General features: G+C 43.1%; 1 protein-coding gene across 1 annotated transcript; it reads left to right on the top strand.

Moving 5' to 3' along the window:
* Positions 1-4,171: 4,171 nt before the first annotated feature.
* Positions 4,172-12,835, top strand: LOC145390066 (chymotrypsinogen A-like). The gene is made up of 2 exons (XM_080265140.1): positions 4,172-4,722; positions 12,037-12,835. The coding sequence occupies exons 1-2, from the start codon at positions 4,172-4,174 to the stop codon at positions 12,833-12,835; spliced, it is 1,350 nt and encodes a 449-aa protein (XP_080121266.1).
* Positions 12,836-19,111: the final 6,276 nt, after the last annotated feature.

Genomic DNA, 19,111 nt, shown 5'->3' with positions numbered 1-19,111 from the left:
TGTGGGGAAGTGTAATCAGACCGAAAAGGTTGCACCTCTAGTTCCCATTCCTCCTTTTGAGGCGCCTTTCACCCGTGTGTTGGTGGACATTGTGGGCCCTCTTCCTAAGACTTCTTCAGGATTTTCTTATGTGTTGACCATGATTGATATGGCTACTCGTTATCCTGAAGCCATTCCACTTAGAAACATCTCAGCAAAGAACGTGGTTAAGGAAATGCTAGGGTTCTTCACAAAGTTTGGTCTGCCTAAGGAGGTACAGTCAGACCGAGGAAGTAATTTCATGTCAAATGTTTTCAAGCAGTCTCTGAAAGAGTTGGGCATCACCCAGATCACGTCTTCAGCTTACCATCCCCAGACCCAAGGAGCGTTGGAGAGATATCATCAAACACTCAAATCGATGCTCAAGAAATACTGTTTGGAACATCAGAAAGACTGGGATAAAGGTCTTCCATTCGTTGTGTTTGCTGCAAGAGAATCTCCAAATGAATCACTGGGCTTCTCACCTTTTGAACTACTGTTTGGCCATGAAGTAAGAGGACCCCTTAAGTTACTCAAGGAATGCTGGTTGTCGGAGGAAGATGACGTCAACCTGCTGGAGTATGTGATGAATTTCAAAGAACGGCTGTCCACTGCTTTACAGCTGGCGAGAGAGAATTTAGGAGCTGCTCAGGAGAAGATGAAGACTTGGTATGACAAAAAGTCCAGGTTACGCCACTTTCAGCCAGGAGATCAGGTTTTGATTCTGCTACCAGTTCATGGGCAACCTCTTCAAGCCAAGTTTAGTGGTCCTTATTTCGTGGAGAAGAAACTCAGTGATGTCAGCTATGTCATCGCCACACCAGATCGTAGAAAGAGCAAGCAGCTGTGTCACATCAACATGCTGAAGTTGTATCACAGGCGGGACGAAAATAATCCAGTCTGCACTGTAGCTGTTCCACCCGAGTCTGCAAGTGAAGCTCTCCCATGCAGTATGAGCCTGAGTGATAGTTTGGGGAAGAATCCTGATATCATGAATGATCTCCAGACTAAGCTTTCTCATCTACCTCCCAAGGAAAGGCAGGAGTTTTCGGCATTACTGCAGGAGTACCCGCAAGTGTTCCGTGCCACTCCAGGAAGAACCACTGTGTTGATGCATGATGTCGATGTTGAAGACGCAAAGCCAATTAAATTGCCTCCTTACCGTGTGAACCCAGTGAAAGTTCCTCTCATCGAGAAGGAGCTTGGCTACCTGTTGGACCACAAGATGATTGAGCCCTGTCAGTGCGAGTGGAGTTCTCCTGTCACTCTAGTCCCTAAGCCAGGTGGGTCACAGAGGCTTTGCATTGACTACAGACGTGTTAATCAGATAACCAAAACAGACACTTACCCTCTCCCTCGCGTGGAAGATTGCATAGACAAGATCGGAAAGGCTAGGTACATAAGTAAGTTTGATTTGTTAAAGGGATACTGGCAAGTACCTATGACTGAACGTGCTAGGGAGATCTCATGTTTTGTAACACTAGGAAAGGCTTTTGCATGTTCTGTAATGCCGTATGGTATGAAGAATGCACCAGCCACATTTCAGAAGCTCATGAATGTTGTAACAGAGGGTTTGGCAGGGTGTGTTGTTTATATTGATGATGTATTAATCTTCAGTGACAACTGGAAAGATCATCTATGCCATGTCAGTAAATTTCTTGACCGTTTAGTTCAGGCTAATCTTGTAGCTAATTTATCAAAGTGTGAGTTTGGTCAAGCTAAAGTTCAGTACCTTGGGTATGTAATTGGTGATGGACATGTTGCACCACCAGGAGCTAAGGTTCAGGTTATAAGTGATCTTCCCAGTCCTAAAAGTAGGAAAGAGCTACAAAGATTTTTGGGAATGGTAGGTTATTACAGGAGATTTGTTCTTAACTTTTCTATTCTTGTATCACCACTTACAGACCTACTGAAAAAGGGAGTTGAATTTGTCTGGACCGATAACTGTGAATCCTCTTTCAACAAACTTAAAGCTATTCTATTATGTCAGCCAGTGCTTGCTACTCCAAATTTTGCTAAGCCTTTTAAGATGGCTGTTGATGCAAGTGATACAGGAGCTGGGGCTGTTTTGCTGCAAGAGGATGATCAGGGTATTGAACATCCTGTATCTTATTACAGTAAGAAGTTCACTCCACCTCAAAAGAACTACTCAACTATTGAGAAAGAGCTTTTGGCCTTGATTTTGGGTTTACAGCATTTTTCATTTTATTTGTGTTCTGGTTTTGACCCCATAGTCATTTATACCGATCATAACCCACTGAAATTCCTTAGTAAGTTTAAAGATAAAAATCAGAGATTGACAAGATGGAGTCTACTTCTTCAGGAGTATTCATTAGACATACAACATGTCAAGGGGAAAGAAAATGTTATTGCAGATTGCTTATCTAGACTTTAGACAGATTGTTTTAGAGTAATAAGAAATTTCCTTTGTAAATTTCTTTTTCTTTGTGGGGAGGTGTTACATAGCCTATGATTTCATCATCCTTTGTGTAATTTTAACGCACAGTATGCTGCATGTTTGATCACGAGCGTGTTCTGCCTCAGTCCCCCCTTCTACCGTTATAGTAGAGTAAGTCGACATCTCTGTTATACTTTGCGGGATTGTCATCTCTTTGTCCCCATGGCTTCATTTGCGCGTCCTCATTACAAGTTGTATCAAGCTCTCCTGGCCCCTATATAATGAGCTCAGTCTCTGCATCATGGCCACTTAGATCTGCTCCTCATTTTGTTCACATCTCTGTCCTCCCCTGTACAGATATTATTATTGTGAGTGCTCAAGAAATCTCCAACCATCTAGCAGCTGTGTGTAATTTGAGTATAACTGTTGTTGCATTTTTTCTTGTACTGTATAGCATAAGTTTAATTTGTAGGCCTAGTGAAGTTTTTGTAATTCGTGTGGGGTTCTTTATGTCAGTCATTTTTGATAATAGTTTGTATCTATAATTATTTATCTGGCATTCACTGAGTATTATCTGGTATCTCATTTTATCAGGGCTGACTTAGATAAATTTATTCTTGCTAATTTCGTGTTATTAGAGGCTATTGCAGTTAACCATATATTTAACCTGTTTATTTGCCATTACATTATCCTTATGAGTCCTGAATGTTTTGTTGTTAGTTTGTGCATTAAACTTTAACTTGTAATTTTACCTAACTCTTTTGTTTTGAACCTGGAACTTTACGGGACAGTAGTGACTCTTCGTATTCTCACTTAAAGTGTACATTATCTTTCTCTGTTCCGTAACAATATGTATAACATATATATATATATATATATATATATATATATATATATATATATATATATATATATATATATATATATATATATATGAGTGTGACGTGAAACGGATGGATTTAGACAACCAACCCTCAGACGTAAACCCTTATGAGCTAAAACCTTAACCCATACGTATATAACATCTATTTAAGCTCACACGTAAAAAGGTAAATTTTAATGAGGGTGACGTGACAGCTGTGGGGTTGCGGAGTTAAAACATTAGTGACGTAGAGTGAACACTTGTTGCTGCAGTTTATAGGAGAGAGAGAGAGAGAGAGAGAGAGAGGGGGGGGGTTAAAGGTGTATGTATGTGTGCACAGGTGTTGAGCCTTACCTGCACTCAGTCTGGCACCATCAATACCTTCATTAGAATCTTTGTACACCGGACCAACACACATTCACACACCAAAAGCTGAAAATCTATTAAAACCTCTGTGGTGTAATTAGTGAAATGTGTGCGAATAACGGGACAGGAAATACGAGTACTATATTACTGACACCGGAGTGGGACGAATAGGCAATGATATAAAGTAGGTTATGACCCAGGTGTGGCACTGTCCGAACACACTGAACGTTAGTGAAGTATGTGAAAATGTCAGCGAGGAAAACTGTACCGTTCTGGGGAGAATAGACCCTAATATAAGAACTGTCATGACCGATTTTGCGCCAATCTGAAACGCATTGAACTTTAGTGAAATCGAACTCCAGTGAAATGTGCACGAATGACTGAGAGAAACTTGTAAATTATGAGTACCGGTGTAGGGCGAGCTGACACTAATATACGGAGTGTCATGACATATTTTGCGCCAGTTCTAAACGCACCTCCGACTCGTGTTGACGATGTTAAGGCTATATCAATGTGTTTTGGTGGCGATGGCGGGGGTTGTGGTAGAGGTTAATATCTTACCAGCGGATGCCAAGATTTTATCAGCGGATGCCAAGATCTTACCAGGGGAAGAAGCCAAGCTCTTACCAAGGGATGAGGCTGCTAAGTTCTTACCTGGGGAAGAAGCCAAAATCTTACCAGAGGAGGAGGCTAAGATTCAACCACGCTCTTTCTCGTGCGGGACAAGCTCTGTGACCTTACAAGCGGGCCAGTCCGTTCCCTTAACCTCCCCTAACTATCCCTACGCCTATCCCAGCCCACTATACTGCCGCTGGATAGCTCAGGCACCCATAAACACAGTTATACGCGTCTACTGCCCAATTTTCAACGTTTACAGCAGTCCCCTGTGCCAGATGGACCGTTTGACCATATCCCAGAATGGCTTGGACAATCTCAGCGACGGGATCTCCTACTGTGGGGGCGGATACATTGATGTCACCCTGAATTCAAACCGTTTCGTGGCCACCTTCATCACTAGCGTCAAAATATTCCCCTACAGAAACAATGGATTCTCCTGTATTCTGACGGCCATGGCGAGGTACTGTACTTGTATATGTCCTTTGCCTCAGTTGTATATATGACTTTTTTTTTTCATACAAGATGGTGCATTGCATAACCCTCCTCTTCCACTGCACCGAGAGATTTATTGCACTTTGTGGGCACGGCTTATTCAACGTTATCAACGTTTAATGTGGATTATCTCTCCATTTTCTAATTTCACTGTGACACACGGCCACACCAACATACTCAGCTGCCCCTGCAACACACAAGATACCGTGACATGCATAAATCATTGAACCCTATTGTACACAGCATAGGAGGCTTCGTAACATCTCTACCTAAGCGATTTTATCTGCATCTTATACATCAGTATCCCTTGAGGGGATATTTTCCAGCATCTGGTCAGGTCAGGTGCGGGTAAGGGGATGGGTCCACTATGATGTGGCAGGGGTAAACCAGCTCCTCTGTCGGGCCCTGCTGAGGATGTCGCTGCTTAAACTGAGCAGTTGACTCTCGTGCGGTGTGGTGCGGTGAGGATCTGTCCCTTCTTCCCTTGGGGCTATGATACGAGTTAATGTGAGTGTTTAGATGAGTAACTACCCCCGCTAATATCAATACACCACTCCTGTATGAGACAGCCCTAGCATGTATTCAATATGGACGGTAGGTGTTAGCGCCGAAATGGTGACATGTAGAGGTGTATGGTAAGCAGGAGGACTACTGGGCCTTGGGAGCAGGCTGTGAAGCCTATGTACAGGGTCGGACACATTAAAAAATATATATATATATATATATATATATATATATATATATATGAGTGTGTGGTCCTGTCTGGGCTACCTGCCTATCCTTGAGGGAAGCAGCCTAGGTATATAGATAGATAGATCCTCTTGTGTATTGTTGGTGCAAATTATGTCGATATTAAACGACATGAATACCATACGCGATGATGATAAGGTGTAATATGCAAAATAAATCGTAGAGAAAAGGGTGCTACGAAGCCTCCAGTGCTGCTCAGAATCCAGCCCTTAATTTTGTATACAGTACAGGATGGTCCGTAAATAGCGCTCTACTAGAAACTCCTTTGGCTCAGTCTGCTAGTCTTGGCCAAGTGTGACAATGAGAGTAGGAAGTGAATACATTATGCAGAGCAGGCATTGACAATGACACTGACTGAGCCGTGCCCGTAACGCACGAGAGATGGCCAACGCCTTAATACTGTAAGGGATGGCCACAAACAAATCGCCTCCATGTCGCCCTGTTTCCTGCCCTCCGCCTAACTCATAACCCCACCCCCTCTCTCTCTCATACTGTATACTTCTCCACTTCATTCCCCCCATCTCATCCTCGGTCTCCCCACCTCTCTCGTCCCCTCCACCTAGCTCACATACACTCTCCTTGTTAGTCTCTCACTCACCTTCCTCTCCACCCTGTATTCTGGCGCTGGAGAGAGACACCTTCACGTGGTGGCATCGGTATGACCTTAGTCCACCATCCTCCTCTCGGATGTTAGAGAGGGAACTGAGGGAGACCAGTATACCCGAGCAATATCTCCCTCCTCCCCTTCGGTATCACCACATGAAGGCGTCTCTCTCCAGAAAATAGATACAGCCTTCATCAACCCATTCACTGCTAAATATCCTTCCAAAGCTGAAAACAATCCTTTAATGGTAACAAGGGTAGGATAGACATGTAACTAAGTATCAGGGCCCTTCTGTTAATGACCTGCCCCATGGTATGGTGCCAGGTGTGGTGTGGGAAGGTGATTTGGTGTGGTGTGTGAGAGGGCGGTGTGGTGTGTTGTAAGGTGTGGTGTGTAGTGGGAGGGCGATTTTGTGTGGTATATGAGATGGTGGTGTGGTGTGTTGTGAGGCGTGGTGTGGTGTGGTGTGGGAATATCGATGAGAGTAGTTTATCGTAGTTTACCATTGCTCACCGCTGCTGCCAGTATCGATGGAAGTCGCCGTAGACAGACGTAGAGAGATAGGGAGGTTGGTTGTAAATTGTCCAAGTACCACCATTATAAGGTCGTGAGGCGTCGTATGGCTCGAACTTGCCGTTGCTTAGTAAAATGATGTGCCGTCGACTAGAGTGAAAAGGTACGCCTCTCTTTCTCACCTTCTCCCTTTGTGTATCACAAGCGAGGTGAGTTACAGAGCACTCTTGGGTTACGGAGTTAATTGTACACAGTTATATCGACGCGTGATTGACAACGTAACGTAGCGTGATGGCAAAACCTCCTAGCTAACCCCATCTCTGTCTTCCGCCCTTGATCGTATTTTTGGGCCCTCTCTAACCTCTTCTCTCAGGCTGTCTCTCAGGTTCTCTAATCTTCCTACACGTGATTTGGGACTTATATCCCCCTCTGGCTTCCAGCTAAAGTGTGTGGGCATACGTGTGCGCACGAATGTGTGCTCGCGCGCGTGTCTGTGTGTGTTTGTGTGTGTGTGTGTGTGTGTGTGTGTGTGTGTGTGTGTGTGTGTGTGTGTGTGTGTGTGTGTGTGTCGGTCATGTTTCCGGCACATGATCAGAGCTGTTTGGCATTCCTGATTAGTCCGGGACAACCAGATTGTGGATATACATTATGTGGATTGACATTCCTACTGAGAAGCTGTGTATGTCTCCTGCAGACACTACATCCTGCACATTGTGATATGAGATATATACTAGTGCCTATATAATGCCTACATATTGGTGATTTTGTGTGATGTGTGACAGGGTGGTATGGCGTGTTGTGAGCTGTGGTGTGGTGTGCGAAGGTGATTTTGTGTGGCATGAGAGGGTGGTGTGGTGTGTGGTGAGGTGTGATGTGGTGTGCGGAGGTGATTTTGTGTGGTGTGTGACAGGGTAGTATGGTGTGTTGTGAGGTGTGATGCAGGCTTGGTTCCACGTACAAGTACTTGTGCTTGTACTTGGACTTTACAAACTTTTGAGTACTTGTACTTGTATTTGCACTTAAGTACAAAATTTTGAGTATTTGTACTTGAGATTTTAAAAATCAGTGTACTTGTACTTGGGCCAAATGTACTTGAAAAATCAAGTACTTTTAAGTACTTTTCCAGTACAGTACAGTAATAATCATATAAGGTACATTGCATAAGTACACTGTAATTTAATAACAATAACTGTTTTAACTATGACATTAAGCAAATTATAATAAGTTTTTTTTAGTTCTACTGTTTGCTTTACTAAACAGTATGTCTGTAAATTATTAAATACTAGTGGTAATTCTATTATTTCCATTGTAGCTACTACTGTAGGGTAGTAGTACTATCTGGCAACTCTGGTGCACACACTTCAAGACTGAACAGGCAACAACATGTAGACTTTCTTCCTGTCTGCAACCTGGTCACTACTGTAGTTTAGTCTTTCAGTAGCCACCATTTATAGCACTACGAGTGGCATCATGGCATCACCTAAGGATTCAGGCATATGGAGCCACTTGAAATTACCAGGATATACTACTGGAACATTCAAGACAGTCTGCAAGCAGTGTGATATTGATATATCAAGCTCCAAAAATGTTACATCCAACCTTTACAAACATATGAAAGTAAGCACAGCTTGCTAAGGTTAACAAGTAGTATTAGTAATAGTAGCACCAACACCCCCCGCCAACTAAAAGAAGAATTTGTATAATACCCAATGAGTAATCCAGCTTCCTTCTATGCACATGGGGCAGACAAAAAGTAAGCCCGCCTGCAGCCGGCTTTTATTTTATTTTCTAGGTGTTTTTCAAAGTTTTAGGGAGTTTTTAACAATATTAAATTCTAAAATAATATTGTAGGACTTCCAATGACTTTCGCAGACGAGTTTACCCTTTCACTGCCTCTACTTTCTTACATGCACGAGGTTCAACCTGTTTTTCACTCCCCAGCTGTATTTTTATAAATTTGATATTATATATATATATATATATATATATATATATATCTTAATAGTTATTTTTCCCTTTGTTTCAGCGGAAACAGTGCTTTATATGAGAGGAAAGTCAGCACTCGTGTCAACACTACTGGGACTAGCCAGTCAACCACGGAATGCTTTGTTACAGTGTCAGACCCAAAGAAATGTGCGACACACGATGCTCGTCAAAAGTAACTTGATGATGCACTAGTGCTCTCTGTGGCATGTGATCTTGTGCCTTTTTCTGTTGTAGACAGCCCTTACTTTAGTGGTTTACTTATTGCAGCTGACCCTCGCTATCAGATGCCAACACGCCAGGATTCCCCGATACCACTACTGACACAAATGATGACACTGACTTGGGAGATGATGATCTTGATGACTTTGATGGTGCTGATTCTGCTGAACTGTTTGAAGAATTAGCAACTGAGCATAACTCCTGCTTTGCTCATACATTGCAGTTGGTGGTAAAAGATAGCCTAAAAGATGCAGGACACTTAAATATTACACTCAGCAAAGCATCAAAATTGGTATCTTTTGTGCATAGGTCAACAACAGCCACAGATGTTCTGGAAGGAGAAAAAAAAATAGATCAGGTTGTGCCACTCGCTGGAATTCACAGGTGAAGATGATCAGATCTGTTTTGCGAGGGCCAGAAGAAAAGCTAAGTAGTTTGGATGGTGCCCCAACCCTTGGAGCATATGATCAAAATATTCTTCAAGATGTGCTAGAAATTTTTGAACCATTTGAGGAGGTCACTGACTGTGCCCAACGACAGAACTCTGTTTCCTCAAGTCTAGTTATTCCTTGTGTACGGGGGCTCAAGTTTCACCTAGAGCAGATGCAGTCAAAGTATAATAGTGCTCTGGTATTTGAACTGAGGAAGTCAGTACAGAAACACCTACAGCTGTATGAAGATCGAAAAATATATTAACTGGCAACCATATTTGAACCAAGGTTTAAAATGGATTGATGTTCTGAAGAGGAGGAAAAGGCGAACCTGAAGTCCTCTGTCATAACTACAGCACAGTTTATGGCCAAAGAAGCTACAGTTCCTGCAAGTATGAATCCCAGCACGGAACTTCCAGAAGATAATCCAGGGCCCAGTTCAGGGAATTCTGAACCAAAGAGGAAGAACTGTTAAGTTTTATGGCCACCCCAGCTCAACAATCAACAGCTGTAACAGAGGTGCAGGAGTCCATTAATACTGAAATTCAAAGATACCTGAGTCAGCCATGCATTTCTGATGAAAGGGATGTAGCCTACTAGTATACTGAAAGGAGCACATGGAGACATTTCCAACTCTAGCAAAGATGGCACAAAAATACCTATCTGTCTCTGCTTCTTCTCCACCTGTGGAAAGGATCTTCAGCATCGCTGGAAAAATCTTCCGCCCGCACAGATATCAGCTTGCAGACAAAGAATTTTGAGTCTATGATGTTTGTGAAATCCAGTGATAAGTCCTACAGGTAGCTAGTACAGTATTGGTAATGGTATCAGTACTTTGAAAAGCAAATTTGGATGACCAGTTAACTCTTACGTGCCTGGTGTATCCAGCTGAATGCGACTACCCATGGGGGCGGGGAGGGTTTTTTAATAAAAAGTTGAGAACTTTTCATGTGTTACTATCTATAAGCATTGAAATTAACTGGATATTGTACTGTACATATTCCAAGATTGACTTTCATATTGAACACCAACGATGACCTGACCACCATTTTGTGTTGAGGTTTTGTCATATGGCCACTGGCGTGGCTAACTGCACTTTGGCCTATAAATACAAATTTGTCAGAACACGGCTCAGCAAACTGTTTTAAGACATAAAGAGTTTGGTCAAATGTGGATTTTTGGTGTTCAAACAAGGCAAATTAATGTGTGATAACCTGCCCTGTAACAAGTTGCAAACTTTAACTTCTGTAATTGACAGTTTTAGAGCAACCACAAACGTTTCACAATGTGGGCATTAAATGCACCATCCACCTGGACCTCTCACAGGTTGAGCTTAGTACAGTATTTGTTAATGTTTAATTTTCCGACATTATTGCTTACTAGGCAAATCATTCAATTCAAACTAAGGAAATTATAATTTGCTTGCATATTTTTCTAAACTGCAAGTATCACACTTCTCGTTTATAGCGCAAATCTATTTTGTATTATTAAAATTTGTATTATCAGTTAAACTAGAAAATTGACTAGAATTTGTCTCATTACCTTTACCTGCGAGTTGGCCCACTTCTGATCACCTTCACTCACAAAGCCCTATGGGCATCTCTTGCCGCCCTGTAGGTAGATCTTCACCTCCCTTAGGCGCTGTGGCCCGAGGTTCACTGTCTAAAATCTGAGAACTACACAGATAGGTACTTTTGGGGGGGGCTTAACTCTATTCATTTTAGTAAGATCACTGTATTATATTACCATAATATGCTTCTTCACTAGATATTTGTTACTGAAATTGAAATAAACATGTCTATAAAAAATAATAGATAATCTGTTGAAATGTACTTTTACTTAAGTACACTGTCAAGCACTTGGACTTAAGTACTAGGCAAATCTTCTGTACTTGTACTTTTCTTCAGTACTTGTACTTGTTCACAAGTACTGGCACATGTACTTGGACCCATGCCTGGTGTAATGTGTGGTGGGAGGGTGATATTGTGTGGTGTGGTATGTTGTGAGAGTGGCATGGTGTGTGGTGTGGAATGGTATGGTGTGTGGTGTGGCGTTGTTTGGTGTGTTGTGGTGTGTTGGGTGGTGTGGTATGATGTATGCTGTAGTGTGGTGTGGTGTGGTGTGGTGTGGTGTGGTATGGTTTGGTGTGATGTGTGTGGTTTGGTGTGGTGTGGTGTGGTATGATGTATGGTGTAGTGTGGTATGGTGTATGGTGTGGTGTGGTGTAGTGTGATGTGGTGTGGTGTGGTGTAGTGTGGTATGGTGTGGTGTGGTGTGGTGTGGTGTGGTGTGGTATGGTTTGGTGTGATGTGTGTGGTTTGGTGTGGTGTGGTGTGGTGTACTTGGCTAAAGTTGCTGAAGTCTACAGGGGTGAAGCACATCATGTCTGAAGCATGCTAGTGCGTGACAGAGGGACGGGGTAGTTCCTTAAGAGTCATCCCCATCTAAAAAATACATCAGTGCATTGAGTGTGTGTGTGTGTTTTTTTTCAGTCAGTGCGTATTTTTCACTTAGACAACCACTAGTCGGTTTGTCTTCATCGAACAGAGCTGGGGCACTCCCACAAATTGCATGCTAATTTGTGGTTGCATGAAATTCTGAGTTATGAGGTAGGAATGAGTCTCCCTGGCTGCTGGTTAAATCAACTGACTACACGCGGCCATCAGCTGCGCTGCAAGGGGCTAGGGACGTTCGACAGGTTAGAATAAACACGTTGTAGTTGGCCTGTCTGCTACCTACAACTCTCCAGGTATTAACTAAGTCTTCTGTAATTCCTCAGATCAGGCACCACTCGTCCCCGACCTCCTACGTCTTCGCCACAGACAGGGCAGTGCGGCCTGAAAAATCCATCCAGGATTGTAAACGGCCAGGATGCTGGGCAGAACGAGTGGCCGTGGCAGGCAGCCGTTCGCAACAAGGTGATCAACGCGCTATTTTGCGGCGGAGTGCTGATTGCCGATCGCTGGGTAGTGACGGCTGCCCACTGCGCTGCACACTACCCCATGGATCAGATCTACGTCACACTTGGAGACCATTGGAGAGACCCGACCAGACCGACACGGTTCACCATAACAGCGCAGGTCTCCAAAGTCATTATACACGAGGCCTACGACAGGCAGACGGTGAACAACGACATAGCTCTCCTGGAACTGAGTGAGGCAGTGACCTACAGTAACGGCGTGAAACCAATCTGCCTGCCCTGTTCCGTCACACCACAGAAACTCGAGGGACAGAACGGGATCGTAACTGGCTGGGGTGCGACGTCCTCTGGAGGATCATTCAGCGAGGTGCTACAGGAGGTGGAGCTTCCCCTGATGTTCACTGCAGACTGCCAAGGCTACCTAGGGAACGTCGTGACCTCAAACATGATCTGCACCTACAAGCACAACCACGATGCCTGCCAAGGAGATTCTGGAGGTCCTCTGGCTTGGAAGGGAGAAGACGGGAGGTATTATCTCGTGGGGGTTGTGTCCTGGGGCTACGGTTGCGCCGGTGTGGACACTCCCGGGGTATATGCTAAGGTCACCCACTACCTCGCCTGGATTCAGATAAAGACGGGTATCACTGTATGTCCGTAGAGTCATAACTTACCAGCAACCACATACAGACGTGAGCTAAAGGTTGTATTCTAAGTTGCTTTGGAGAAACCACAACCCTTCTTTCCGAGCAATTATTTCACACATATACACCTTAGCACCGTCTGGTTGCATCTGAGATTTAGTAGCATCTCTTCCACGGCTACCTGTTTGCATATTACAACTTAATATCGTCTTGTATGCTATTAATGTAAAATATGTTGATATAACGACTATATAAATAACAGAGAAGCGAATCTTAGGTATAAAAAGCAAACTAAGCCGCTCAAGAATATGTGCCAGAGATGGGATGGGCACCTATGAAGTAAAAAGGGAATATGGCACGATAACTTACTAATGCATCAAACATAATAGTTGTATATGTAGGTATAGATACTGATTTCATCCTTTTGGCTATGTATGGTTTCTCTTAATAAAATAGTCTGGAAATAGAAGTAACAAAACATCTAACTTTGGCCATCAGAGTACCAGCACCACACAATATGATACAATCTCAGTGTACATTTGTGCAGGCTGACGAATGAGGATATAAAGGAGCTTTGTGGTGTGGATGTGGATGTGATAGAAAGCGTTATGAGGAACAAACTAAGGTGGTTTGGCCATGTGGAGAGGATGGAGGGTGAAAGACTGACGAAGAGAGTGTATGTGAGTGAGGTGGAGGGGGGAAGAGGGATGGGGAGGCCGAGGATGAGATGGAGGGATGGGGTGGAGAGGTATATGAGAGAGGGGGGTGTGAGTTGGGAGCAGGGCAGTGAAATGGCGGGGGACAGGGCGACTTGGAGGCGATTTGTTTGTGGCCACCCCAAACGGGATTGAGGCGTCTGGCAATAGATAGATAGATAGATAGATTATTCTTGCTTTTCTCAGACGATTCTATTAGACGGTTGTTTTTGTTTTTTTATTCTAGACAAGAGAGCTATCAAACTGAAGGGATTTGATATAGCCTTCAGTAACTCAATTTCCTACCAGAAGTCCTTCATAAGTTAAATAAAATCAACTGGTGTAGCAGGAGTAGGCTAAAAACAGATGTCATTAAATAATAATAATAATAATAATAATAATAATATCGGTGGTAATAGTAGTAGTAGTAATAATAGCAGTAGCAGTAGTAGTAGTAGTAGTTGCAGTAGTAGTAGTAGCAGCAGTCTCTAAGAACTGATCCTAAGTTAAGCATTAAATATGCTAATGATTATAAATAGTATAAATTTGAGCAACTAAACTCCCAAGAAACTAAGCAATATAAGGATTCTAAGCAGTGATTAATCTAAGCATTCTAAGCAGTGACGATTCTCAAGCATTTGGATTCTAAGACAGCAAACAATCCTAAGTAGAGAACATTCAAAGCAGCGAACAAGTAAGGATCTAAGCAGTACCATAACGAGTCTAAAATCTAAGCAGTGTAGATTCTAAGACAAAAAGAATAATCCATTACAGCAAGGATCCCAAGTAGTGAACATTCTCAGCAGTCAAAAAGTAAGAATTCTAACCAGGAAGGATTCTAAACAGGTCTAAGCGGTAAGGAGTCAAAGAGATGAAGATTTTAAAAACCGAGAATGCAGAATATTCTTGAGAAAAATAGAGAAGTGAGAATCCAACGGTACAGCTGGCCATCCCACCGATATTACTGAGGAGCTGCGAGGCTGTCTGCATGTCCCGTTTGGTCAACGTCCTCCTCCTGACTCAATCGCACCACACCCTGTTAATAGTAGGAGTAGTAGTAGTGATGCTGATGCTGGAGTAACAGAGGGATGTGATAGTGCAGTAGAAGTGACGGGAAAGAAAAAACGCCGTCGCTTTCTAGCGCTACAGGGGGATTGTTGGAGACCGATGTGGTGGCAGTGTAATTGTTTACGTCGCACTTATGCTGAGCTGGAGCAACCCTTTAACAGCCATCAGTCCACGCCGATTCCCGTATCTATCAATGATGCTACAGTGTGATTAAATCAAAACATATATTCTTTCCTGTATCCTGTGCTTACCATTTCACTGTCTACCTGGGTCTGTGGATGTATATACAGGATGATCCACATATTTTCTCTCTTATTTCTTAACTGACCGAATCTCATTTGTTGTGGAGACGACTCGCGTTACCAGTGTCTACCCCGTCTGACGACATTATTAATCAGCCATGCAAGCGATGTGCTTACCGGCAGAGCAGACAGGAGCCCGAAAAGGATTATCTGAAGCTGAAAATTATGTAAGCTAGATTATAACTTTTTAGTCCAAGTTCGTTAAAAGAAAAATTCTCTCTCTCTCTCTCTCTCTCTCTCGCTCGCTCGCTCGCTTTTCAACTCCAAGACCACTTCAGCGCCAAGACCATTTCTACGCCAAAACCATTTCTATGCCAAGACCACATCAACACCAAAACCACTTCTATGCCAAAATCACTTCTATGCCGAGACCACTTCTATGCCCAGACCATTTCTATGCCAAAACCACTTGCCAAGACCACTTCAACACCAAGACCACTTCAACATCAAGACCATTTCTATGCAAAGGCCACTTCTATCCCAAAACCACTTCTACGCCAAGACCACTTCTATGCCAAGACCACTTCAATGCCAAGACCACTTCAACACCAAGACCACTTCAACAAGACCACTTCAATGCCAAGACCACTTCAATGCCAAGACCACTTCAATGCCAAGACCACTTCAATGCCAAGACCACTTCATTGCCAAGACCACTTCATTGCCAAGACCATTTCTACACCAAGACCACTTCATTGCCAAGACCACTTCAACACCAAGACCACTTCATTGCCAAGACCACTTCAACACCAAGACCACTTCAACGCCAAGACCACTTCAACACCAAGACCACTTCATTGCCAAGACCACTTCAACACCAAGACCACTTCAACACCAAGACCACTTCATTGCCAAGAGCACTTCAACACCGAGACCACTTCAACACCAAGACCACTTCATTGCAAAGACCATTTCTACACCAAGACCACTTCCACACCGAGACCACTTCATTTCAAATATCAGTTCCATCCAACAAGTCATCCTCACCAAAACTCAGAACTTTTCCCAGTATTGTGTTGAGGAATAAAGCCCGTAAAACAGATAGATAAATAGATAGATAGATAGACAGATAGATAGACAGACAAACAGACAGAGACAGAGGAAGAGACAGACAGACTGACAGACACAGAGTAGGAGGAGGAAGAAAGTAAGCCTTACAGGAAGGAGAGAAAAGATGCAGGGAAAATCAACACGAGATGAAACAGCTGGTAGGAATAATATTGACTCTTGTACTTTCACTCAATGGCCATGAGACGCTGAGAGACAAGTAAACACGAGGGAATGGTAAGAGGGGAGAGAAGAGGGATGGAGGATCTGTGAGAGAGAGAGAGAGAGAGAGAGAGAGAGGTGGAGGGGGGAATCCTACGAGAGAATGGTATGAGAAAAGCAGACAATGATATTTACATCTTAAGGGGAAAATTACAAAGACAAATAATAGGAAAACTTTCCATTCTCGCCACTATCGCTACCAAATCCACTCAGATACTGATGAAGGAAGCGAGTTGATAGCAAGCTGGGGTAGGGAATAAGTCTGATATTAATTTCTTTATATCAAACTTTATAGACCTTCATTAAACTCATCGACATGTCACAAATATATTCGTAGTTAATTTCTTATTACCTGTCTTGAATGAGACAACCCTAACTTATATTCAGCGTGGACGGTGGACATTAGAACCGAAGCGATGACAAATGAAGGTGCGTGGCACGCAAGAAAACTGCCCAGTCTTAAAGAACGGACCACATAATCTTTGCTAAATCCAACTACTTCTTCATCAGTTATCATTTATCGTGCCATCAGAAGCGCATTGGTCCATGGCTGGATTACCAATACACACTTCAGACAGTGTATTTAAGGTGAGAGTGATCCCTAGACACTGAGTGCCAGAGTGTTAACAGTAAACCCTAAACATACTCCGGATTAAAGCCCTAACGAGCCACAACTGGTTGCAGCTCCTCAGCCTGTTGGACTACCAGTCTGACACATACAAAAAAAAGCTATATCACTCTTGCAAGGTAATATGGCAGCAATATTTCAAACAATTAACAGAACAGTAAGGTAAGCTTTCGTTATAAGGTGCCTTTTTATATTCTTTTCATTCCATTAAATCAGCAAGATATAATGGGAATATTAACTACTTAAATTCCCTTGCTACAGTACAGGTGCTTATAAAGCTGGTTTACCAGTTCACCAGCTGACAGTAGTGTACTGGTGAACCAGATATATGAAAACACGCTGAAAGACAGAGACGGGATTTACAAGAAAAAATTCAACAGTGCCAAATGTCTCAATCTCTATATATATATATATATATATATATATATATATATATATATATATATATATATATATATACCTAGGCTGCTTACCCCAGGGAAAAGGAGGTAGCCGAGACAGGACGACACACTCCCCATTCACTCATCCATTCAAACACAATCATTCGCATCTTAGCCCCAAAGGGGAGAACGGACAGATCCTCACCGCACCACACCTGCATATAATAGTAATTTCCCGTTATCGGTATACGAGTAATATCCTTTAATAATAGATGGTGCATATCTTCACTGTCATTTTCACAAGATCAATAATACGGCACCATATATGAATATTGTCAATCAATATTGATTGTGTGAGGGCCGGTAAATAATATCCTGCGTTGCCAGTGTGGCGGTATTACCTCAGCAAGTTCACATGTCCCTTATCAATGCCCAACGTATCCTTTATCATACGTGTAATGAAACATAGTAATTTCTACAGATTTCTATATTAGGCGTACGTGCCGAGGCCCAGTTTCAGCTGTTGGCGTCTTAATCTGCACCAACATTTATGACCGTAGTACAACTGTTTATGCATAACAGTTTGTTACATCTGTTTTACGCACCCCTTTTTGTCCTTTGGGAAGAAACGAAACCGTAGGTTAGTTCCAGTTAGTGGGTTTTTCCCACAAACAACACAGCGGTGTCCAGGGTTTAGAGCCATGTTTATTTGTACCGCCACGCCCCCTCACATCCCGCCTGTCAACTTATGTAAACAAACAGACGACACACCGGCGACCACAATGCCATCTGTTGACCAAGCCAGCTCGTTACATTGGTCTCGTGTTCGCCCGTAAGAGTCCGTGACTCGACTCTCACGATGGCCATTTTGTTTTTAACTCTTTCAACTGTGAATTTCTGGCTTCGAATCACGCACGCACACATGCACATACACACACACGTACACACACACGTACGCATACACATACATACATATATATACATATAAGCATACACACATACACACACGCGCACCACACACGTGTTTGTATGTGTATGTATGTATATATGCATGCATGTGTGTGTGTGTGTGTGTGTGTGTGTGTGTGTGTGTGTGTGTGTGTGTGTGCAAGCTAAAATCAAGTAGTAGCAGTAGCAGTAGTAGACCCTACCTCAACACTGTTCCTGTGGCACTGTCTTTGATGCAAACCATGCAATGGTGTGCAAGAAGGCAGGCTGTGTGTACGCGACGTCACTGCCAAAATGCTGCAGGAAATATGCCATGATGTCACCACAGAGCCAGCTGTGATGCCCCTAGACGGCGAGCACTTCACCCACAGAACAGCAAACACATCAAATGATGCCAGAGTGGATGTCAGTGCTGCAGGTTTGCGGACACGTGGGCAGAGGGCTTTCTTCAACATTAGGATAATTGATCCTATGGCAGCATGTCATCGTGAACTGTGTCTCGAAGCTGCACACAAAAGGAATTAACAAGAAAAAAAAACCACAGACTATCAAGAAAGGATCTAACTTTTGCACCACGTTGGATTCACTGCCTTTGTGTTCACAACATCAGGTGGGACGGGTCCAGAGGCGAGCATATTCTCTCGAGATTGGCAGAGATTCTTTCTAAGAAGCGTCAACGTCAGAGTTCCGTTATGGCCTAGATGAGGTGTCAACTGTCCTACTCCCTTGTGAGGTGTGCACTGCTATGCCTCAGGGGCACAAGACCATCAACCCTCAGGCTTGTCTCTTTGGCAGGTATGGATTACGAAGCTACTGTGACTGTCACACTGACCAGCAACTCCAATAGATTAAAGTTTTTGTTGACACTGTAATAATAAAAAATATAGTAGTAATAATGTTTTTTAGGGTTGGTGGGGGCACTCCCCATCCACCCACTCGATGTAGTGCTGTTCTTGGATGCCTGCCCTTTCCTCTCTTCCTTCGTTCTTTCTATCGTTCCTCA

Source organism: Coenobita brevimanus, unplaced genomic scaffold (assembly GCF_032717465.1).
Source record: "Coenobita brevimanus isolate Jiangsu-jjx unplaced genomic scaffold, ASM3271746v2 jjx.HiC_scaffold_2784, whole genome shotgun sequence".
NCBI classification, from domain to species: domain Eukaryota; kingdom Metazoa; phylum Arthropoda; class Malacostraca; order Decapoda; family Coenobitidae; genus Coenobita; species Coenobita brevimanus.
This window is presented reverse-complemented; position numbering and strand designations above follow the sequence as displayed.